The sequence below is a fragment of the Sceloporus undulatus genome, chromosome 4 (assembly GCF_019175285.1).
Source record: "Sceloporus undulatus isolate JIND9_A2432 ecotype Alabama chromosome 4, SceUnd_v1.1, whole genome shotgun sequence".
NCBI lineage: Eukaryota > Metazoa > Chordata > Lepidosauria > Squamata > Phrynosomatidae > Sceloporus > Sceloporus undulatus.
Window position 1 is genome coordinate 132,344,901 of NC_056525.1, and position 24,934 is coordinate 132,369,834.

Below are 24,934 nucleotides of genomic sequence, written 5' to 3' on the forward strand. Positions count from 1 at the left end.
CATTTCAGATTAACGTAACTATCAACTGCTTTTAATTATTTTTAGATATAAATAAATGTGAATCTGAAGGCATGACTTACAGGACTGGGTGGCTCTTTCTGGCTTCTGACGCTCTGGAGGCTTCCAATTTCTGTTTGAGAGCTTGAATGTGACAAGCCTTCAAAGTAAGGTCTAAAGGAGGAATGCAAAAATACTGGTAGCACTGATTTCCTATGAGTCTCAAAATATAACTACAGCTATAACTTCCAGAGGCTGTGTGCATAAGATACATTTGTCGTTCCCCCCCACTCCTCATGACACTAGACGAAAATGGGTGATTAAAAGCATGAAAATTAATCAATAGCCCAATTATCTCCACCACTAACACAGGACACTGCTTGACTGTTCTCATTTGCAGTGAAAACTGCTAAATAAACTACAGAGCTTTAATCCACCTTTGATTTATTGATTCATTTGGCAGTGGGTACATCTCTTTCTCTGGTTTGTTTCTACCCCACAAATCAGAAAATGAATCCAAACATTCAGGAATCCAGGAAAGACTCTCTAGTCCAGTGATGGCGAACCTTTGGCACGCGTGCCAGAGGTGGCACTCAGAGCCCTCTCTGTGGGCACATGTGCCGTCACCCCAGCACAGAGTTTGCCAGAGTTTGTTACTAGAAAGCCAGAGGGACATGGCATTTTGCAATAAATAAGTGGGTTTGGGGTTGCAGTTTGGGCACTCGGCCTCTAAAAGGTTCACCATCACTGCTCTAGGCCATAGTAATGCAATGTTCTTTGGAGCTTGGAGATCACAAGTGTACAGATGATAGATAGCTTCTTCAACTTTACAGTGCAGATGCATATGAGTGAGTGAGGCAAAGAACCATTCCATATGGATTATAGAATCGTAGAGATAGAAGAGACCTCAAGGGCCATCCAGTCCAACCCCCTGCCATGCAGATTGTTATCCTGCCTCTGCTTCAAGACCTCCAAAGGAGGAGACTCCATCATACTCTGAGGGACTGTATTCTACTGTTGAACAGTTCTCAGTCGGGGGGGGGGGGGGGCTCTTCCTAATGTTGAAGTGGAATCTCTTTTTTAAATTAATTTTTATCTTTTTGCCTAAGTATAATACCTTAGATTTCTCCCTGTAGAAATTCATTTTGTTAGTTTTGGCCCAGATTTCTAATCTGTTCAGATCATTTTGAATTTTGATCCTGTCATTTGGGGTATTAGCTACTCTTCCTAAATTGGTATTATTTGCAAATTTGATAAGCATGTCCTTTATTCCTTCATCCAAGTAATCAATAAATATGTTGGCACCCCGCTGGTCACTTCTCTCCAGGATGATGAGGAGCCACTGGCGAGCACCCTTTAGGTTTGGCTGGTCAACTAATTAGAAATTCACCTAACAGTTGCATTGTCTAGCCCACATTTTACTACTTTATTTTCCAGAATATTGTGGGGAACTTTGTCGAAGGCCTTAATTAAACCAAGATATGCTACATCCATTGCATTACCTTCATCTTCAAAGCTGGTAATTTTATAAAAAGAGGCAAGGTTAGTCTGGCATGACTTGTTTTTGAGAAACCCATGTTGATTTTTGTGATTATGGCATTCTTTTCTAAATATCTGTAGACCCTCTGTTTATTGATCTGCTCTAGAAACTTTCTTAGTACTTATGTCTGGCTAATTGAGTGATATCATTAATCTTCTGTGCCACACTAGTAAACTGGTTTCTCTTGACGTTGCTTCTCTCACTTCAGCTGTCCCAGTGCTTTCCACCCTGACTAAAATGATGAAGAGCCAAAAAAAAAAAAACAACAAAAAAAACCCTTGCATCTCTGACCCTAGGCAGGGCTGATCGCAGGTACGGAAAAGATAATTCCCCTTCCAGAACAACTAAAATTGGTTGATGTTGTCCACTGATCAAAGGAGGAACCTGTTCCTCAAGCAATTCAGAATATTGTACAGTCAAAGGCTTTCACAGCAGCCATCCATAATTTTTTGTGGGGTTTTTTGGGCAATGAGGCCATTTTTTAGAAGAGTTTATTCCTGATGTTTCGCCAGCAGCTTATGGCTAGCATCTTCAGATAAGGTGAAAATGCCAGCCACAGCTGCTAGCGAAACATCGGACAAAAACCTCTTCTAGAACACAGCTTTATAGCCTGAAAAACCCACAAAAAACAATTCAGAATATTCTTTTGAGAATTGAGGAAGAAACCTACTGACCACTGTATGTGCCTAGATGCTTCTAACCAGAACACTACAAAAAACTGTTAGCCATTAATACAACTACTTTTGTTCTGACCCGACAGTGACTCAGTTGGGGGGGGGGGGTTCAATCCAACATTTCTAAAACTACAATAACCAGACACACACACACACCCCAAAAAAAACCAGTGTGACAAGTCTGAACCATAACTACTGCAGGCAGACCTTAAAGATCACTGTTCAAAGATCTACAGCCCTCCCTGGACAGTGATATTTCTCTTTATCAGACTTTGGATAGTAAACCTGTTGTATTACAGACAAATGTCAGGAGCTTCTTTTAACTTTCCACTCTGCTGGGGAAACATTTCTCACCCTAGCAGACAACAAGGCTGCTGAATTAGAAAGATTGCCATTAGAAATCAAATCAAATCCTCTTACTTTAGCTTTGGTTTAGGAGTGCTGAGGACACTGTCATCATCTTCCATGTCAGGGCCACTGTCGCTGGGATTATCTATATCAAGTGTGTCATAGAGAAGGTCTAAATCTTCTTCTACTTCTTGGACATGATCAGCTGGATCTTGCTCAGAATCCAAAACCTAGATACAACAGGCAGTTCAACAGATAACAAGTAGTGAGGTTGGGCTATGGAAGACGCTGAGAAAAGGAAGAACTATCTCAAATTCCTTAGGGTCCAAGCCACTATTTCAAAACTTATCAAGTGATAGTGATGTTCTACTGAATTCAAGCAAGACCACATGTAAAGTTTAGTTCTGGAAACCACAGTTCATAAAGTGGAAACAAGGCAGAGAAGCATCTTTATAATAAGAAAGAACCAAGGAGGCAAATCAAGTAACAGAATTCTAAACAGGTGTGAAAAAAGAAACTGTTTAATGAAAAGAAAATGAATGTACTATGTGTACGGATAGCTTTTCAATGTTTAAAAAACCCAAAAGGCCAATTGATGTTGAAGTCAATGATGAAAAAAGACAAAGTATGTTTAAGCACAGGAAGCCTACAATTTAGAGGGAAAGCTAGTGAAAAGATCTGTTTTATTAGTGGACTGAGAAGCCTAGGCAAGTTGTAGACCAGGCATGGACACCTTTGGGAGTCTAGGATTCAGTGTTAGTTTCCTAGGATAACTGGAAGGGCCATATGCCCCTGATAAAAGAAAGTCAAAATGTTTCTTTATCCCAAATACCTCCAAATACCGTCTGAGGGTGCGGGAAGCATTTTTCCCATGTATTTTTGAGTTCTGGAGTTCTTGCTTTTGTTTTTTTTAATGGTCTACCCTGGGTCGAAAATGGCCTGCAGTGGGACAACAATATGGCAAAGATGTCTACTAAATGTCCTAGATGTCACTAAAAACATTTTTGCCAACAAATTGCAGAACATTTTTTTGATATGGGCCCTGGGGACACATGTGACCCACAAGCTTACTGTACACTTTCTTCAATTTCCCAAGAAAATTATGTTTTAAAGTCCTGATGCACTTAAGACAGCTGGAAAACATAATGGGTACGATCCTGGCAAAAGCACACAAAAGTAGAGAAAAGGAAATTCCCCCTCCTTACCAACCTCTAAAACTGAGGCACTGCAAGCTGGGATTCCATTCTACCCAATTCCCAATCTCTGCTCCAGCCACAGCCCACCCTATTCTAGACAGTTCGTGCCAAAGGAAGTCTTGAGAAGCTCAAAAGACTGATGTCAGAAAGTTGCTTTTCACTTGCCTACTGCTCGATATTTTCATGGGATCTAACCCTGTAGAATTCTAGAGAAACTTTTAACCACCAATAAGTTTAGATTGTTTGTCCCTTAAATTTTCTATTGGAACACTGAGAGGACTCACACTTCATCTGGACCACTTTGAAAGTATCAGTTCAGATATTCTCTGAATCTTTCCAAATCAGGCCAGCTCAGTACAGATTTGCCCAAATTTGGCATTTCTAATAATGATGAATTAAGCCTATCCTTCTGTGTATGTGGCATGGAGTGAGCAAAGTGTGTACTTCCAGATGTTGTTCGACTGTAGCTTACATAAACTTGAACCAAAATAGCCAACAGTAAGGAAATGCTGGAAGATGCAGTCCCACAACATCTGGAGAATTACCCTTTGCCCACCCCACTGTAATATTAGAACAATATATACTCCATAAGATTATTTCATATTTGATCCATTTTATTCTTTACCATTATCAACTACTTGGTAAACTGTTTTGTTGGATCAACTTTGGACTGTTGTAAACAATGGATTACAACAATGGATTAACAAAGAAACAAGCTCCAAGTTGAACAAGATCTGCTTATAAGACTGCTACTCAAAAGCATCTGAACACTGTCTACGACAGTGGTGGGCAAAATGCAGCCAAGGGGCCCCCTGGGGATAAAAAAAATCAAAACAAATTGCCCCAAAATGCACTCCAGAAGGTGTGGGGGCATTTTCACCACATGCTGAAGGTTCTGGAAGCCGGGGGGGGGGGGACCAGAAGCAAAAAGGCCTCCTCGGGCATAAAGTAGCCCAGGCATAAAGTAGCGGGAAATTACATTCACACTCTTCAGAGGACATTAGGGGGGAAATTGGAAATAACTTTTTTGCTAGGTTTTAGGCAGGGGTGCAGCCTGCAAAGTTCTCCTGGGGTGAGGGGTGGGAATTAATGTGGCATCCTAGCCTCCTACAGTCGTCCCCCCCCCCCCATGGTCTAGGGAAATGCTAAGATCAGGCAGAAGTCGCCCCCTGCAACTCCCCATCAAAACTGATCACTAAGCTTTGGTTGTTAACGTAGCCAAGGACATCTTCACTTACAGAAACTGAGACCCAGTTTCAGAGTAAGGAGAAGTCCATGGGACAAATTCAATTTCATTGATTTCAGTGGGAACCAAGTTTAACCAACTTGGGGCTGAAACAGATGGCCCTTTAAAGCTGGTGACTGAGCAGCTTGGGAGCGCAATGTTTATACTGTACACTGCATGCTCCCATTATGCACTGAAGCTGCCCAGATGTTAGATGGCCACCTAGCCGTGGACAGCTTCAAGACACTGCGGCAGCACAGCATTTACACGCCACCGAAGCGTCTTGAATCCAGCTTTGGGCTTCGGCAGAGCTGCAAAATCCAACTTTTCACTGGCCCAAAAAGGAGCAGATCTTTTCCACATGTGTTTGTCGTGGCCCCAATCTGTTTTTGGCAGGGGTAACTTCAAGCCGCCCATTCTTGCCAGTCTGTTCCAGCTGACAGTCTGGATTCAACAAAGAGAAATGAAGTAATAATCCAGTTGTTAGGCCTACTAAATCAACTGCTGGATCAACATCATCTAAATGGCTTTGATTAAATGTTTGGGTTTAGAAATTAGATTAGGCCTAAGGCAGAAAGGCTATCAAAGGCTACTAAATTTGTTAGGTGGCACCTACGTTGTACTGACCACTTACATTATGCAAAATAAAGATGTTAATAATCTTAAACTTTTGCTATTCTTGTTCAGGAGAAGGACAATTTTCAAAGGTAGCCCTGATGGTTCATTTGAATCAATGTTACTAATGAACCTATACAAGACTGATAGTTTCATATGGAAGAATTAAATGTTGGATATTACAACCTTTTTAAAACCAATTCATTGGTGTAGCAACATCTTATGAAAGTGCTATTGGCCTGCCAGATTATGCAAAGCCTAAACAGAAGTAAAGGTAGGTTCAAGAAATAGCAAAAGGAGTTAGTTTACCTCATCAGTTACTTTAAACCTTCTCAGCAGTGCCACCACTTTTTGCTTGAAGTTTTGTTGCTATAAATGCAAATACAACATATAAATATAAAATAAATCAGTAAAACATTATAGAAAAAACTTGTTGTGAATAACTACTACAAAACACCTGGACTGAGTACTTTTGATGGGTATGAAGTTAATTTGGCCACTGGATCCTCTTGCAGACTGCCAACGCTGTTTTTCAGCAGTATACTATCCCCCCCCCTTCTGCTTGTGAAAAACAGCCTACTGAACCCATGAGCAGCACAAGCCTCATATTAAAAGATGTTCCCAAATATCTCTGAGAGAGTAACCCTTTTCTAAACCAAGGATATGGTTCTAGAATTAGGGAGGTTTTAAGACAATGGTAACTGCTTCAGGGAGTACAAAACTGCCCAAAGGCTGTAGGTTGCCCACATCTGCAGTACACACACTATTTTCCCCTCAATTAATACATTAAAATTACTCATAAACCACTGAGTCAGTGTTACTTATCACTGAATTGATGGATGGGATAAATCCCATCTCTTCCCATCCAAGATTTGGAGCAGCTGAGCACAAACAATAGGCACTAGTCCAAACTGGAATGGGCATGCAAGACAAGGTCTAGTCAATTTGACTAAGGTAGGTGCTTGTGTGCTGTACTAAACATATTATATCTTATCTTATATCTTATCTCAATAACATTGGAGCAGAAGTGGGTCTTCCTGTGTAATATGATTCCCTTTCAATGATCGAACTGGTGCAATGAAGGTATCTCTTTGTTCTGAGTCCATCCCTGTTTTTATATAATGTTGCCCTTTTATATCCCATGTGACCTTGAATCTTTGAAGTTGGATTTTAAGGATTTGTATTATTCTGGGGATGTTTCCAGGCTATGCCAGGCCTTGCTTCATGATTGGGGCCTGGAGACACCCAGAGAGAGGACAAGCATAGCCTGGTTTTCGTTCACCTATCCAAGTGTATTTGTGCAATCTATTTTGCACACACAATCTACTTTGCAGTTTTTTGGTGGAATAAGATTAATTCATTACTAACTGCTGTTACTACTATTTTTGCAGTGATACCATGCAACTCCATTCAATAGTACTTCCCAACCACCTAAATTCATCTGTTTAAATATTTCTGTGCCTCTAGAGATGTCCAACAGAACTATATGATTATATTAGTTGGTTAGCCATCCTCAACATAAAGTCACAAGACCATTTAGCCCTTCAGTTCATCAAAAGTCCACTCTCTCGGCAAAAAGCTCATATAATGTTTTGCATTCCAACAAAAAGTTTGAAGGCACTAAAACTAAAAATTAAGTTCTCTCCTCTCATATCATTATCGTCTGTTACATCTATGCAAATAAACCAGGAATCCATGCTGCAATCTATGATGTACATCATTCTTGGAGAATGAAGGGAGGGACAGATAACATTTCATGGGGAACACAGCACTATTTTAAGCATCTAGTTTGTAACCTAAATTATGAATGTCTGCATCATAAGAAAACTGCCATCCATATTGAGGCAAACGTTAGTCTGCCAGTGATCACCTTGATTTCTGATGTGCTGTTTCTATATTATTGCACAGGCAGAAAGGAACCCCAAAAAACCCTTCTGCAAATGAAACCAGACAAGACTATAGACCCTTTACAGAACAACTCACTGTGTCTTCACAAGCTTAGACAAGAAAGTGGACAATACATCAAATAATTTCAGATAGTTCCAATAAAATAGTCAACCCACACTGCAACCAAAGACAAAATAAAAAAGGAAAGAAGAAAAAGGCAAACAAACCAGAAACAAAACCAGACCTTATTTAGTAGCCTACTTACCATTTTTCTAAACTCTCCAACCCATGACACTAATTTTGATTATCACTAATAGTCTGATTGTATCCTGTGTGATATGAAAAACATGGATTTAAAAGTGCCGAATGCTGTCCAGCATCAGACTCCTGCCCATGAAGCTCAACTAACTGCCAAGGTCTGTTTTGATTGAGCTACCCTGTAGAGGCCTATACCCAGTGCCAGAGTTTTATTTAATAAGTTCACCAAAATCACTCCTCCCCCAACCTGAGTGTTATTGTAAGAGTAAATGCTCAAATATGGCCCTTTTCCTTTGGGGGAAAGAAGGAGGCCTAATATATAACAGTTGCAACAGCAACAGCTACAAATTAACAATGGTATACATATATAATTGTCAAAGTATATTTCACCTGGGGTAAAACACCTTGAACTATGCAGTAGCGAAAAGTGAGATGTGTGTGCAAAATTCAGCTTTTTTTTCAAGGGGACTGCAAAAGTAATTTGCCAGGGATTGCCATTTGCAATGGCTGAAGCTTCCTTCGGTCTTTCTGCTTTATTTTATTCTGCTAGATATAATATATAACATAAGCCCAGGCCCATATTTTGCTTGCCTAGAATGCCCATATGCCGCACAATTCTAGGGCATTATGAGGCTGGAATTGAATGGCACTACTGGAATCACTGGAGGAGGTAAAACTGTAGACAGAAGAATTTTATCCTCATCTTTAATTATCGTTTCTCAGCCTTTTGGCTAAGATTAAGCATAACTATTGATGACTGTTAAAAACTGCCTATTCTCAGCTGTGCCTATGAAGGTGGTGAGACTGAGAGAAGGATCTCTCCTTCTAAGTTCTAAGCACCTGGGCAGGCCTATAAGGAGAGATATGGGTCCAAAACACACTGCAGAAATAATCCAGTTTCACACCGCTTTAACTACCCTGGCTCAGTACTAGGAAATCCTGGGAATTTTAATTTACTGTGGCACCAGAGCTCTCTGACATAGAAGGCTAAATGTTTCACTAAACTACAGTTCCCAGAATTCCCTAGTATTGAACCAGGGCAGTTAAAAAGGTCTCAAACTGGATTATTTCAGTGTGTTTGGACCATGGTCTCTCAAAGCACAATTTATGACCTAAGCTGTATAGGCAATAAAGCTCCTTGGAGAAAAGGAAGAATAAAAATGCAATCCAAAATAGGTTAGCTTGCTTTGCTTATCTAACGATCCTGGCGATGTGTCTCCAGACTGAATTTAGCTACTTTGATCAATTTGGTCGTTTTCTTTGTACACTGTTTCCCATATCCATTATGTCCAAAGCAGTTCACAAAAATAACAAATCAAAAATATAAATACAACCGATATAGCCACTGACTGTTCTGCATTTTTCCAAAAAGAGCATTATATCTAGCTCAAACAGTTTCAAATGGCACATTTTGTCTATATCCTCCTGAATGTTAGTAAAATTAATTTCCACCAACCCTGGTTATGGATGTTGTTCTTACTATCGATCTCCATTGCTTCTTTGGCTTCCCCAATTCATATTCATCATCATCCAAATCCTGAACAGAAAAGAAAAATGAACATCGTTTCAATAATGAAGAATGAAATAAAGGAAACATAAATGCTTGAAGATTGCTATGCTTCCCTGGACTCACTCAAAGAATGTGATTCCTGCTCTTCTCACTCCTAGACCCCTAGACTGCAATCAGTCTGTGTAGACTTGGAAAGAAATACAGTGATTACAAGAGCCAGCAAGGGTTTCTCAAAAGCAAGTCATACCAAACTAATCTGATCTCTGTTTTTGATAGAATTACAAACTTGGTTAATCAAGGGAGTGTAGTAGATGTTTTTGACAGAGTTACAAACTTGGTCAATCAGGGTAGTATAGTAGATGTAGTATATCTTGATTTCAGTAAGGCTTTTATCAAGCTCTCCCATGATATTCTTGCAGGCAAGCTGGTAAACCATGGGCCAGACAGTGTAACAGGTGGATCTGTAATTGGTGGTGAGAGTACTCAGTAACGGTTGCTCTTCAGCCTGGAGTGAAGTGATTAGTAGGGTGCCTCAGGGTTTTGTTCTGGGCTTGCTGTTGTTTAACATCCTTCTCAATGATTTAGGGGGCTGGACTGGAAGACCCTTGTGCTCTCTTCCAACTCTATGATTCTATGATTCTAGATCAGTGGTTTCCAACCTTTTGGTCCTCCAGATGTTTTGGACATCAGCTCCCATAATTCCTGGTTGTTGACCTAATTGTCTAGGGCCATTGCCTTAGATGATGTAAGAGGCATGCTTATCAAATTTGGAGATTTAGGGGGAGTAGCTAATACCCCAGAGGACAATATTAAAATTGAAAATGGTCCTGACAGATTGGAGAACTGGACCAAAACTAACAAAATTAATCTCAACAAAAATAAATGTAAGATACCACATCTAGGCAGGGAAAATGAAATGCAAAATTATAGGAGGGGTGACACCTGACGTGAAAGCAGCACATGTAAAAAGATATAAGAGTGTTGGCAGACAACAAGCTAAATATGAGTCAACAGAATGATGGAGCAGCTAAAAATGCCAATGTAATTCTTGGTTCCATCAACAGGGCTATAATGTCCAGATCAAGGGAAGTAGTAGCTCCACCCTATTTTACTTTGCTTTATTCTACAATTTGATTACTCTATGATATCAGAACTTCCTGGGAGGAGTAAGCAGAGGATGGGAGTATCTGGAGGTATGTCCTTTGAGAGACTGAAACAGAAGTGGCTGCACTATTTGGTAAGAGAGCACAAAGGAAGTCATCCACTTAGCAAAATACAAGGAAGAAACCAGCAGGTTTCAATATCTACCGTCATAGCAAATGAACAGTTTGTCTGACCTTTGGATGTGTGATCCAGATAAATAGATCAGAGCATTCAATCTCTAATGGGAAGAATGGTTCAGAAAAATGATTAAAAATGAAAAAAGGGAAAAACTACAGATCGGGGAAATACTGTTAGCCATGAAGGGGCTACTGTAAATCAGGTGCCTCCAAAGCCCACCAAGAAAGACAACTAAGAACAGTATCAAAAGCCACTGAGAAGTCCGGTAGAACCAACAGAGTTGCTCCAGTTCCCAGCATAGGTCATCCACCAAGGTAACCAAAGCTGTATCTAACCCATTTGGCTAAAGTGAAACAGAACTGAGTCTGGATAACCCATTTCTTCAGGAACCCCTGGAGCTATGAGGCCGACACATACTCCAGAACCTTCCCCCCCTCCCCCCCAAAAGGGATAAAGTCACACCTAGTAAAGCTCCTGGGTCCCTGGGTAAAAACATCTTATGGAGCTTGTCCACGTGACATTTTCACCTGGAATCAAACTTCCCCCCAACCTCTGCATGGAAGGTGAAAGCTATCAGGTGTTCTCAGCTAGCACTTCCAGGGAAGGGAGAGCAAAATGGGATTTCTGCTACTTCTGATCCCTGATTTAAAATCTCTTTCTACGACTAGTCAGTCTAGAGAGAGAAGCATCTAGGAGACTCTGGGGTTAGATTCAGACATTGTGCACTGGGAGGTTTTTTTTTTTTTTTTGTCAAACCAGCCCTTGCTCTTGTTTGATGGGAATCACAATTGCTGCTCTAATTGTTAAGATGGTAATTTAACTGCTGGCAGCTCCTTTGCATCAACCCCAGTTCATTTTCCATTCCAGAGGCCATCAGAGCTTTGCCACAACTGTCAGTAAACCCTCACACACCGCCACCAAAAAATATTTGAATCCTATTAGTCCAATGTGTAGGGACAGATCTTCCATTGGAAACAATTAAGCAACTGCCTAGGGTGGCAGATGATGGGCGGCGCAGTAACCCCTTAGCACTGCTCTATAGCCACTAACCATTTTCTTTGTTAAAGGACATAATACAATGCGCAGAGCACCTGTGCCCCCAAATAAGCGGTGGCCAGATATGGGTAAAGATACGGACAGGTGCCAGGTTGAAGTAAAATAAAAGTCAATCAGTTCACTTTCTACAGGATAGAGGTGTCATCTAGTTCTTTGACTGAGATGGCAAACTAACTAACACTGGCTATGGTCCTGCAAGAGATTACACAACAGGATCTCTTCTATTTCTAAGCCACTTTAGATGCTATTTAAGGCACAACTAATCAATGTTTTAATAAAATAAATGCAAAAATAACCTCCAGCAGTAGTATTACATGTGTGACCTTAGACAACCAATAAAAATCAAAGTTTACAGTCGACATTGTTGTCAGAGAAAAACACTAACGGGACAAGAGTGTAATAGAAAGAATTCTCTCAGTACCTGCCCTGAACAGCATCATCACTTGCTTCTTGTTCTGGAAGAGAAGCTTCATATTCCTCTAGAATAGTGTCTGCAAGGGACAGACACAGAAGTAATTGGATCGCACTTTTATGAACAATAACCCCCCTTTTAAAGTACAGTGGTTCAAAAATATAATTAAAAATAACAAAGAAAAGCTATCACAAAGCTTCACATAATACATTAAAATGATCCCAAAGTGGGTATATCTGCAAGGCATGGATGTTGAATCGAAGCCCCTGGTCACGTGAAGTGGTGATCCATGAATCCCCTGTGCAAAGTAATTTGCATATAAATTGTGTTTTGCACACAGACTGTGAATATAAAAGAACATAAACCACCAAATATTAATATGGGTGACTAATCTTTCATACTGTTCCCTATCCCCAAGAGGCAACAAAGACTGCAAAGCATCTTTATAAATTCTCAGAAATGCAGTACAAACCTCAAATGTTCTTTGCAGCTAGAACAGAACATTTATGCTTTTATTACTGTACTGAAAGCACCCAAAATGTCTAGTTAATTGTTTCTTTATGTTTATTTAATCACATCGGACACAATATAAAGAGAAGGCCAGCAGACTTCTAGCAAATTTTTTAAAAACCAGCTATTATTTTTCATTTTCAAAGATCATGTTTAACACCACTATTTGCTTTTTCCTTGGATATATGTCTGGCAACATGGTTCTGCTTCACAAACTCCCTTTCACCAGCAGATTCTTTGCTTCAAATGTGCCCAGGACCAGACAATTAAGGCCTCCACAGCTTCCCATGTGGTAAAAGTTGCTCACACTGTCCTTCCAAAGTATCATCAACTTGATGGGGAGACCCCAAAAATAGAAGAATTCTGCTCACTGCAATGTACTTGGAAGGAATGAAGTGGTTTTGGGCTGCTCTTGCTGCTCGGCAAGAGTTCAGAACAAAGGTTTGAATTTGCCTGTAATGCCTTAAGATGTTAAGCCAATAGATAAACCTCCTTTATTCAAGGAGAGTGTCCAAATATATAAGTCTCAGTCTCACACCATGCTAAGTTTCAGGTATTTGGTGGCCAAAGCCTTATAGATACTCTAAAAAATTTCTGTAGCAAAGGTCTAGTAAAGGCACCAAAAACCCACAAAATAGAGCTGTTTTCCATCCTCCCTCAAAATCCTCGCCCATTCAGATCCTACATCAATTTTTCATAGAATAAAGAATCATAAAGTTGGAAGGATCACAAGGGCCATCCAGTCCAACTCCCTGCCATGCAGTAACGCAAAATCAAACATCCCTGACAGATGTGCCATTCAGCTTCTGTTTAAACACCTCCAAAGGAGACTCCACTCCACACACCGAGAGAGTGCTTTCCACTGTCTAACAGCCCTTACTGTCAGGACGTTCCTCCTAATGTTGAGGTGGAATCTCTTTTCCAGTAGCTTGCATCCATTTTTCCAGGTCCTATTCTCTGGAGCAGCAAAACACAAACCTGCGTCCATCCTCAATATGACATCCCGTCAAATATTTAAACAAGGCTATCATATCACTCTTAGCCTTCTATTCTCAGGCTAACATACCCGCTCCCTAAGTCGTCTCCTCATAGGGCATGGTTTCCAGATCCTCACCATTTTAGTCCGCCCTCCTTTAGTCGCCTGTCCTCTGGGGTATTAGCTATTCTTCTTTTGACTAGCAAGGTTCTGCTTCCTAGTTGGCAAGGTCTTTTTTCTGGCTATCGTTGTTATTTGCGGCTGATGGGATGGCTACTCTATCCTAGGGTGTTCTTTGCAAAATTTATTCAGAGGAGTTTTGCCAGTCCCTTCTTCAATGTTTGAGAGAGTGTGACTTGACCAAGGGCATCCAAGGAGTTTCGATAGCTAGGCAGGAGTTTGTTCATGGGCTCCAAGGGTTTTAATCTGAACACCAAACCACTACAAACAACCCCGATGGCTCTTCATTCCTCCTGTTACAATTCACATTAGGTGCTTAAGGCTCATTTTAAAGGCTTCCCTGTTCAGGAGTATGGGCAGCAGTGTCAACAGTCCGGCTGGCCTTCCTCATGACAGCGAGGGCAGCTGTTTCCACCTTTCCCTTTCAAGAGTGGAAAAAGAATGGCCAGGAAGTGTTTATTGTTTTTGAGAAATGCCCTAAAGTTAGCCTTGATTCATGTGATCCTGTGGGATGAACTCTCCAAGCCCGGCTATCCTCCACTGCTCTGCTTAAAATCCTGTAGTTCAGGCCCAGGACCTCCCTAATTTAATCTAGCCATCGGGTGTGGTCTTCTCTCTATCACCACCACCTTTCCTGGCACATTAATGTCTTTTCAAGTGAGTCATGGGCCTCTCATGTTTGTGACAAAATATGACAATACAGTATGCCCTCGTCTATGTGGGCACTTTTACGCAGCTCAGTCCAGCATACGCTGGAAGCCGCGCTGGAAGGAAGGGAGCTGTGCGTTGGAAGAAAACAATGGAAAAATGTGCTCCTGTGGCATGTGCTTCGCACGCTGCCGCCCACACCACCACAGGCACCCGTGCCCCATTCAATTTGAATGGGCTTGGGCATCCACGTTTTTTTCCCTTACACAGGGGGGTCCGGAACAGATCCCCCACGTAAGGGAAGGGACGACTGTAAGTGTAAATTTAGCTAATAAAGAGTGCTTTTGTATACACAGATTTGAATTTGATTATCACAAACAGTGAGAATCAACTTTTTGTCTTGATTTAGACACTCTGGAATGAAGGATTTTTCATTTGGGTTTTTGGTTTAAAGATTCAAGAGATATATGAGTTGCATATACACAATATACAGTACATATACATATGCTACTTAGTCCACGGTAATAAAGGGCACTGCATGCATAGTGTGTATTCCAAATAAAGAAAATGATAGAGGCAATCCAACTGTGCTCTGGATTAGCACTAACTGCTATTTATATGCCAATGAAGAGCACAAACTGAGATGCATCTGTAAATGAATCATCCTGTCTGTCTATTTCTTATTTGTATTGTTCTGTCTTACAAAAAAGAATTATTTGTAAATCCACTAGTAAATACTGGCAATGGCCCCTACACTTTGGAATAGCCTTCCGGAAGACTCCGACTTATTTCCACCACTTGGATGTTTTTAAGAAGGCACTGAAAACTTATCTATTCCGAAGGCATACCCTCCTGATTCTCTATAGATTCGAAGAATACTTCTCTCGAATAGACTATATTTTGGGATGGTAAACTGAGATGTTATACGGAAATGTTATATTGTATTGTATTAACTGTTTTAGATAAGCATGATTTTTATATTGTGATTTTTAACATTGTTATTAGAATTACTGTTGGCAAATTTTTAATCTGATTGTAATCCCGCTTCAATCCACAGGAGAGAGCAGGAAAACATAAATAAAACTTATTATTATATTATTAATTTGATTTCAGTCACTGAAAACCAAACTAAGCTGTTTATGAGCAACCGTAACATTAATTAAAATCATTTTGTATTACTTTATACTATACCTTTCTTTTACATTGCTTTTTGTTCCCAAAGTTTTATCATCAATATCACATAATCATTTGGCACTTAAAGATATGCAGAACACAGAACATAAATGTTTAACCCTTCTGAAATTACCTGTAGCTTTAGTTTTCTGGCTCATGTGTACAGCACTATCCTCTTGGTCTATTGGCTGACTAGACAATGAAAAGATCCATATCTCTGCTATTTTCACTGTAACTTCCTTGATGCTGCTGAAAAGGCTCAAAACTTGGCCTCCTTCTCTTGGGTGTTGCAGTACCTAGAATGGGAGACATATCCATGACCTCCAATTAAATTCTGTGTGTCAAAATCCAATTTGTTATGCACTTATAGTCAAGTAATTTAAACAAACATTTTCTTTACTTCAGAATATAGGCCAATTCCTTCCTTTCCTAAAGTAATCACTAATTACAGGATGATAACAAGCAGCTTTTCCATGGTCACAGCATTCTAGTCAACAGTTTTCATCCATCCAACTAATTGGCACTAGTGATTTACAATACATATGGGCTATTCATGGCCTTTGTTACAACATTCCTGCAGCCCACTCCCCACTTCTCTCCAGCAGATTGGCACAGGATAGAAGGCAGACATGAGATGAAAATCCTGTGTCCTGGGGAAGTGCTTGATGCAGAAGGGTGAATGTATCCCTTCAGTATCTGCATAAATTTGGGGGTGGAGAAGTCTCTTGTGAGAAAAGACTGGAGGAAAACAAGAACCAGTCCTGCATCAGCCACACACCCATGACAACCAAGCGGAGAATACTGCTGATGGGGGAAAGCTTGCTTTGAATTTTGACATCATCTCAAAGCATTTGCAACCTGAGTATGTGATGAGCAGAGTCAGTGCAAAGCAGACTGTAGAAACTCCAACTTTATGAGACTTACCTTCCATGCAAGATGACACACGAAATATTTGAAAGGCTTCTCACTGCACATTGATCAGTATCCATGAAAATATATTGTTCAATGTAACAAAGACATGTTGCTGCACACTGACTTGGAAATCAGTACAAGCATACCTAAACTAATTAATCTTCTACCATTCACCTGTATGCAATGATAGAATGGCCCTTTTTAGAACTGCATTTGGGCACACAAGGCTTGAACTTTGCTCCTTCCCAATCTGAAGAAAAAAAAAAGCCACAGGATCCCACCCACCAGGCTTAGAGACCCAAGTGCCGTGTGATGGAGTGAGCTCCAATCACTAGTCCCTGCTTCTGCCAACCTAGCAGTTCAAATGCATGTAGAAGTGCAAGAAGATAAACAGGTACCGTTTCAGTGGGAAGGTAACAGTGTTCTGTGCAGTCATGCTGGCCACATGGCCATGGAGGCATCTGACACCACTGGCTCCCTTGGTTTAGTAATAGGAGATGAGAACTGCCCACTACAGTCAAACACAACTAGACAATCACGTCAAAGGGGAAACCTTTACCTTTAAGGACAACTTACATTAATTTAAGCCCCATTTTGGAACAGATACAGAAGTCTATTCATTTCCTCCTGTGCTCCATCCAAAGCCTCCTACCATCTAACAGCTGTCAAGTCTCAGAAGGGACACCTACTGCTGTTGAGTACTGGTGGAGAGAGAGGCGGGGGCAGGCAATTCATACCAGGAATATATGGCTGTTCTGAGTTCCCAGGGGAAGGAAAAGGAAGGTGTACTCCATTTGAAACTATACCTGTCAGGAGTTGAGCCCTTCAGCTTGCCTACCACATTAAAGAGAAGTGGATTTTCTTGTCGTAGCTTTTGTTGCTCACAATGTATTATGGAGTACTGCTGCTAAATGATGGGTCATGTAGTAGTGTATTAATTGCTAGGACTGTTGCCCACATTCTTTTGTTAATGAGCAAGTGGGAAGGGAGTGAAAGATGAAGTTCAGACTCCTGAGAACAGTGTGAGAGCAGGAGGAGGGGCATCCATGGGAAAAGGGGAAAGTAGTTTGGTTTAGTGACAAATGAGATTGTAGCCTACTTAAAATATGAATTTAGGTATGCTTTAATTATGCATTGTTAATGCTGGCTCTTTAATCTTGATGTCTGTGGTGAACATCTAGTTTCTGAATAAAGCTTTTCTGGTTTTACTACGGAAAGCCTAGATTTCTGACTTGAAGTGTTCAGAAATGACAGCTCCCCTGCCTCCCCTGGTGTTACTGGCTGCTTCTTCATGGTCTAAACTACCTCCCACCCACCTGTATGCAACAACAGCATGGCCCTCCCCCAGGATCTGACAGCTGCCAAGCACTAAGAGGTTGTGGAATTGCATGTGTGGAGCTATGTGCTAGAGTAGAACCATAGCCAAAGCATTTGGGTTGCTAACAATGGTTCAGTGGAATGAAAACATATTTGCAACACAGAGCAGATTGACTCTGCCCATGGAGAGAGACACACAGACACTAAGACAGGAAGTGGCTGTAGAGGATTCCCAAAGCCCCCTCTCACCTCAGTAAGGCTAACCCTCTGGGTGCAGGTTTTCTGAAACTCACAGGATAAGTCTTCCAACAGAAGCCTTGGACAACTGTACTCAAAGCTTTAGATTGCTATAGTGAAATGCTGTGTGATAAAAGAAAAAAGGCAAGGCAGACATCCCTGCATTTTGGAATAAGCCTTCAGAAGGTACAGAATATTGTGGTGTACTTATGGAAGGTTTATCTAACCTGGCTGTTTAATTTCACACATGTATATTGCTAGTTTTGAATAAAAAGATTTCCTGAAATATGCTGAACTGCTTTGTTTTCGTGGTACAAGAACTTATCCATATTCTTTCCATGTTTACTTCTGGTACCAAATTTTCTGTTAAAAAGGCTTAATGTCCAGGAACATATCCACTTCGTTAACTATGGTGTATCTGTATTCCAATTACAAGTATCCAACTATTTCCCCTACAAATTTGCCTTTAGGTTTTTTCCCTCTAGCTCTTTTTGTAATAGGCAAATTTAGTTAGAAAGCTCCTATACAGATTTGTTATACCAAAATTGCTGTCACAATAATATAGTAATCTTACAGCATTCATTCACAATTAATAAAAACTATGTAATAAGAGAACATTTATATAATACAATGTTCAGAATCTGTAGAAATTGCAATTCCTGGTCTTTGTTTGCTTTTCCAGTTATCAGAAAGAGCGCTTTATATCTGCTTGATGCTACAGATAACTATGGGAGACAAAATAATACTCTATATTACTAATGCTTATGGTTTCTTCTGTTTTTATTATTTTTATCTCCTATTAATAACTAATGAAATTCAACTTGTAATTATTGTCTTTAAAAACTGTACTTTTAATATACTCAACATTACAATTTTATGCCCGACCAATTAATAATAATACGTTTAATGGCGGGCATTTAGTATTGCGTTACTGTTGCGTAACTTAAAGTTACACATTCATGACAACTCCATAATCACATTCCCTACAAGTTATGATCGGAGCACTATTATCAAAATTGGAAATGCTCTTCCAAATCAATTTTACCAAATATCAGTCAAACCAAGAGGAGAGGTCTGTTGTACTGACGATTGGTGCAGAGGTGGATGACATTCCCCACCAGCAAGGAAGGCTGAAACATGGAAGTGCAACAAGGATCCTGCTTCTGATTGTCACAGCCTTGCGCTCACTGGTAGGAAAGGGGTAGAAACATCATCCACTTGCATGCCCATCACCAGCATAATGGACCTCTTCCTCTCAGTGTTGCTGATGCTCAGTAAAGCAAAGATGGGCCAAGAGATGCTACTTGGTTACATATATGCAACTAAGTAAGCGATGTAGAATTCCAACTCTTTTTTAAGTAACAAAGTGACTTTGAATTGGCAAAGGATGCTGGCTTGACATTTTTCATCCCCCCCCCCGCCAACCAAAAAAAAATGTTCTCTTTTGGGGGACAGGAAGCTGGCCATTCAAAATTTCTACAGATTTTACATCTCTACTAATTTGTCCAGACAATTTCTCTCAAATCAATTTCCAGTCTACACTCAAAATAAAAAGATCTCTCTAGTCTGTCGTATTAATTTTTCAAAGTGACAGGCAAATGTTACAATTAAAGTGAGAAATTTGTGGTCTCTCCAGATACTGCTTGGCTGCAACTCGGCTGCAATAGCTTGTTTCAATATTTATGTTGAAATCTCCACGTGTAACATGGTCAGTCGCCATGTCTATGAACTGAGTAGCTATGCACTTACTTCCACCATGTTGACAGAGCCCACTGCCAAAGTTTTGTAGCCAAGAATTGTTCTGTTTTTATACCGTTTTCTCCTCTGTAGCATTATCTGAAGTTTATTGCCTTCTCTTTTCAAGAAATGAGGATACTGTAGATGAAACATTTCAGTTGTATTACAGTGTACAAAGGAAAAAGATTGTCTATAAATTTTCTAGAGATATGCATTTAACATGGATTACTGATCATCTATAAGAGGTGTGGACACAGTAGCCAGGGACCAGCCCCCACATCTTGCCTTGTGGGCTGCAGCCCCAAACAATATTCCATAATAATAATAACAACAACAACAACTATTATTATTATTATTATTATTTGTATTTCCTGCCTCTCCCTGCAGATCATGGCAGGATTACAACAATAAAAACAACAATTACAAGATTAAAACTACAATGTCATATAAAATACACTCACTAAAACAATATTCCATTACTAATACAATGTACTGACTAAATCGTCATTTAAAATACGTATCATTACAAACAGAGGTGGAGTATTTCTAACTCTCTTATAACAGATTGGGTGGATAGGCCTGCCGGAAGAGATCTGTCTTAAGTGCCTTCTGATCTCCTCCGTCTTTTTAACACTATAACAATATAAATACCTCAATATTCACTGGAGTCTTTCCACAAATCACATCCTGTTGCTATTTGGAGAAGGATTCCAACAAAAATAAAGGTATTTTGGTGTGCTAGGGCTTTGTATGTGGAACTGGACACGTTTTTGCATGTTTAAGGGGCTTTCGGTGAAAAAACACCCAAAATAGCACCACAAATTCAGGGCAGGGGTTGGCTCTAGGCCCAGAAACGTAGTGTCTAGACACAAGGCACACTTCTACCCCATGGCCAATGTAAATTGCTGTGATTTTTACAAACTCATGCGCAGTGAAGAAAAACCACAGTCCCTTGACCAAGTACACACTTCTGAGAAGTACACTTGGTGCAAGAACTGTGAAACCACCTTGACATGTTCAATATGCATAGCCATGTGAACCCATCTTCAGTGTGAAACCCAAAGAGTTTGGTTATGTCTAGATCAAGAGAAGTAATAGTGCCACTCTATTCTGCTCTGATCAGGCCCCACCTGGAATATTGTGTCCAGTTCTGGGCACCACAATTTAAAAAGGATGTGGAGAAACTGAAGCGTGTCCAAAGGAGGGTGACTAAAATGGTGAAGGGTCTGGAAACCATGCCCTATGAGGAACAACTTAGGGAGCCGGAGATGTTTAGTCTGGAGAAGAGAAGGTTAAGAGGTGATATGATAGCCCTGTTTAAATATTTGAAGGGATGTCATATTGAGGAGGGTGCAAGCTTGTTTTCTGCTGCTCCAGAGACTAGGATCCGGAATAATGGATGCAAGCTCCACGAAAAGAGATTCCATCTCAATATTAGGAGGACCTTCCTGACAGTAAGGGCTGTTCGACAGTGGAACAAACTCTCTTGGAGTGTAGTGGAGTCTCCTTCATTGGAGGTCTTTAAACAGAGGCTGGATGGCCATCTGTCAGGGATGCTTTGATTGTGATTTCATGCATGGCAGGGGCTTGGACTGGATGGCCCTTGTGGTCTCTTCCAGCTCTATGATTCTAAGTCTGTCCAGTAATTTTCTGTGAGGTCTTCTTCTGAAAGAGATTCAGTCTAGACTCCTCCATAACCATCTTCTAATCAGGGGTGGGCAAATGTTAAACATTAGAGGGGATACATTGGCCTCCCAGGCAATCTTGGAGCCTTCTGCACACCTTCTGCACACCTTTAAAAAGTTTAAATCTTTGCCTTCAAATGCCCCTAGGAGGCCCAGAGTGCAACAGGAGAAGCCTTTTCTCCAACATTATGACAGGAAGTGGACTTCTGGATCAATTTGTGTTTGAAAAAAAGCCTCTCCTGGAGTTAAAGTAGTCCCTGAGAAGGAGCAAAAATTTTACTTCCCACACACTCCTGGGTTGTTTGGGGGGGGGGCATTCTGAGCCCAAAATATAGGGGCTGGATGCAGGCCACAATCCTCACTTCTTCCACTCCTGTTCCAATTTCTTCTAGCTGTATGATTTCACAGAAAATTTAGTCATTGAGTGAAGTTAAAACAAACATATATATACACACACAGGCTGATACATAATTCTGCCTAAAATGTCCATGAACACCTTTACAGTAAGAAACAAGCAGATAAAAGAATTTCATATTACCTGTAGAGAGAATGTGAGTGCAAGTTCTGTTTCTACACGACCACTAGGGTTCAGCATAATTTCGTGAGAACGCAGTATTCTTTTTGAACCCTGCACAGAAAAAGATAAGACACATTTAGATGCTACAGCAGACTAATGCACATATCCATAAAGTTACTAGATCAACTTAATTCCTCTTATGAGAATAGATATACACATGCGACCTCCAGTGGACATCTCTTTTCATGTGCAGAACAAGCAGCTTTGGATGAGCTGCTATACACACAAAACAGCCTTATACTCTCACATCTTTTTCATTAGAAAAGTCACACAAAATAGGTTCTATCAATACAGTAGTATATATACACAGATAGCAGGAAAGACATGATCAAGAGGGCTTCTCCCTTTTCTTTTCTGTAGATGGTTTTCAAGGACATTCAAACAGACTCTAATTATAATAGCTAATAGCTCTGATACATCTACTCCCTTTATGTTTGTATAGTCCTTTAAAAAAAAGCAATATAAACCAATAACATTCAACATCAGTAATTCACAAATGAGTTTAATAGATCAATGGTCTTTGCATCTTTTTCTCTGGCAAACATTTCTTGCAAACCATGCCAAGCCTATCTTTTGAGGCCTCAGATCTCTGAAAAGACATTGCTAGTGTATATCTATTCTCATAAGAGGAATTAAGTTGATCTAGTAACTTTATGGATATGTGCATTAGTCTTAAACTTAAAAACAATACAAATTTAAAAAATGCTGTTTGTAGAACATAAATGTATTTCGCTACTATTTAAATTGTGTTTGAAAACTATAAAATCATTTTTGACATAAGTTTAAAGCATTTTTCTATTATGAGAGTAAAAAAAGACCATTTACTAAGTAGGTAGACTAAGTAGGTGAGATGACTAGGTTGGTTACAATTGTGTTTTGCTATTTAATGAATGTTCTTTGTATTATTTTATTGTATAGGTTGGAGTGTTTAGTCAATATAAGTAGTTCGTCGCCTTTTGTTAAAGTTCTAGCCTTCGGTTTGTATTGTCTCTGTAGCCTAATTTATTGCCTTTTCTAGAACAATATTCTTTTTCTGATTTCTGATTATATAATGATAAAAGACATAGACCCCATTCCCACTTGGCAGATAAAACGGTTTATATTGGCACGATTCTGACTCGGATTATTTTCCAAGTCTAATTTGAATTTTTTCCATCGTTACCCTTACGAAAGGGGGCAAATTACCTTGATTTATTTAGACCCTGTTTTCATTCCCATTTATTTTAAATCACTGTATTTTAAAGCAGAGTAATTTGCTCCTTCTTCCCATTTGTGTCTGTAAGCTGTCAATCAAGCGCGTAGGCTTCAGATGTCACAAGTGTCGTCACCTGATTCGAAACACTTTGACATGGTTTATTTTGCTCCCCGTTCCAATTTCTGTTGGGGGTTTTTTGGGAGGGGCAGCCAATGAAAATCGGCTGCATCCGAGACTCTTCTGTTGTGTCTCCCCAGACTCCCTCTAGGAAAGAGAGAAGGAGCCTCTCTTCGTCTACACCCCTTGATCGGAGGCTCTTCTGTATCTCCCCATATTAACACTGCCATAACTCAAGCTAGGGAATCCTGGAATGGTAGTTTATTATGGCACCGCCACTTCTGGCAGAGGAGGATAAATGTCTCACAAACACAAACATTTCAAATTCCAGTACTGAGCCAGGGCAGGTTAGGGGTCTTATTATTTCTACAGTGGGTTTTGAACTACAGATGAATTTTTTTCTCAAAAATTAAAAAAGTTGTTACTTTATCATTTACTTTAGATATATATATATATATATATAGTCATATGTGTATATATACGTGCGTGCGCACACACACAAATATGTATGTGTGTATATATCTATATGTTTGTGTGTGTGTGCATGTGTGTGTGTATTCATATATAAACATACGTGTGTGTATAAAGATATAGATATATAGATATATATGGAGAGAGAGAGAGAGAGAGAGAGAGAGAGAGTCTGTTTGCCAAATCAGATCAAGGGGGAGAAGGCAGAGGGTTCAGTGGGGAGAGACTCTGCATCCAAAGCCCAGGCTTGGGAAATTGGATCAAGGGGGAAGAAGGCAGTGGGCTGTTGACCATGAGGTTACATTCAAGGTGCATGCAGAAGGTGGATGATGTAATATGTGACTGTACCACGGACATAGGGGGGCGCACATTTATGTTTTGGCTATTGTACAATGAAACCGTCATATGGTAGCTTGCTTTTATGTTGCTTGCTGTAATGAGTTTTCACTTTATTATTGTTTAATTAGGCAAAAATTATACAAAAAAGCCGCTAAGCTGCTCCTAAATTTTGCCGCCCTAGGCGGCTGCCTAGTTCACCTATATGGATGAACCGGCCCTGCGTAAGGTCACCCAGTGGGTTTCATGGCCAAGCTGGGCATCAAACCCTGATCTCCAGAGCCACAGTCCAACACTCAAACCACTATGCCATGCTGGTTCTCCATTGATCCCCCTAGTAATAAATAAATAATGAACAAGTTTAAAGTTGATATTGGGAAATCACATAAATAAGTTTTTTGAGAAATTCTGGAAAGTCTGGGTGATTTGCAAGCTTTCAGTCTGTCAATAAAATTTAGGACCTCATCTCTTGTTTCTGCAACCTGTCCAAGTTCTTCAGATACTTTCTTGAAAATATCAGTTCAGGCACAGGAACCTGTTCCACATCTTCTAAAGCATGAAGAATTCATTCCATTTCTTTGTAACCACTGTAGTTGCCAAGGAAGTCTTTGGTTCATTTGCTATACTTGTCTGCTCCCAAGCTCAGTATAAATATGAAAGAACTTTCAGAAGATCAGTTCTAGGTGCTCAGGTGTGGAGGGTGAATGTACAATTTCAGCCTCCTTCTGTTCTTTACTATTTGGATTGTCTCCCCCCCCAACCCCCCAAATTGCTCATATCACTGCAATAGCCCAAAAAAGTTCATTTCTAAATTATATATGCTGCACACCGTGCGACAAAAATGGCGTGAGCACCACACAACAT

At 40.2% G+C, this 24,934-nt stretch overlaps 1 protein-coding gene across 1 annotated transcript in view; it reads right to left on the reverse strand.

Annotated features, from left to right (window-relative positions):
- The window catches only part of PACS2 (phosphofurin acidic cluster sorting protein 2), a 98,938-nt gene that overhangs the window by 54,505 nt on the left and 19,499 nt on the right, over positions 1 to 24,934 (reverse strand). Inside the window, exons 3-11 of the mRNA XM_042461334.1 lie at positions 21,913 to 22,002; positions 19,702 to 19,827; positions 15,606 to 15,782; position 15,162; positions 12,012 to 12,066; positions 9,197 to 9,281; positions 5,905 to 5,964; positions 2,632 to 2,789; positions 81 to 171 (exon numbers count right to left, since the gene is read on the reverse strand). Of these exons, the coding sequence (XP_042317268.1) occupies positions 81 to 171; positions 2,632 to 2,789; positions 5,905 to 5,964; positions 9,197 to 9,281; positions 12,012 to 12,066; position 15,162; positions 15,606 to 15,782; positions 19,702 to 19,827; positions 21,913 to 22,002 (843 nt within the window). The remainder of the gene's footprint in view (positions 1 to 80; positions 172 to 2,631; positions 2,790 to 5,904; positions 5,965 to 9,196; positions 9,282 to 12,011; positions 12,067 to 15,161; positions 15,163 to 15,605; positions 15,783 to 19,701; positions 19,828 to 21,912; positions 22,003 to 24,934) is intronic.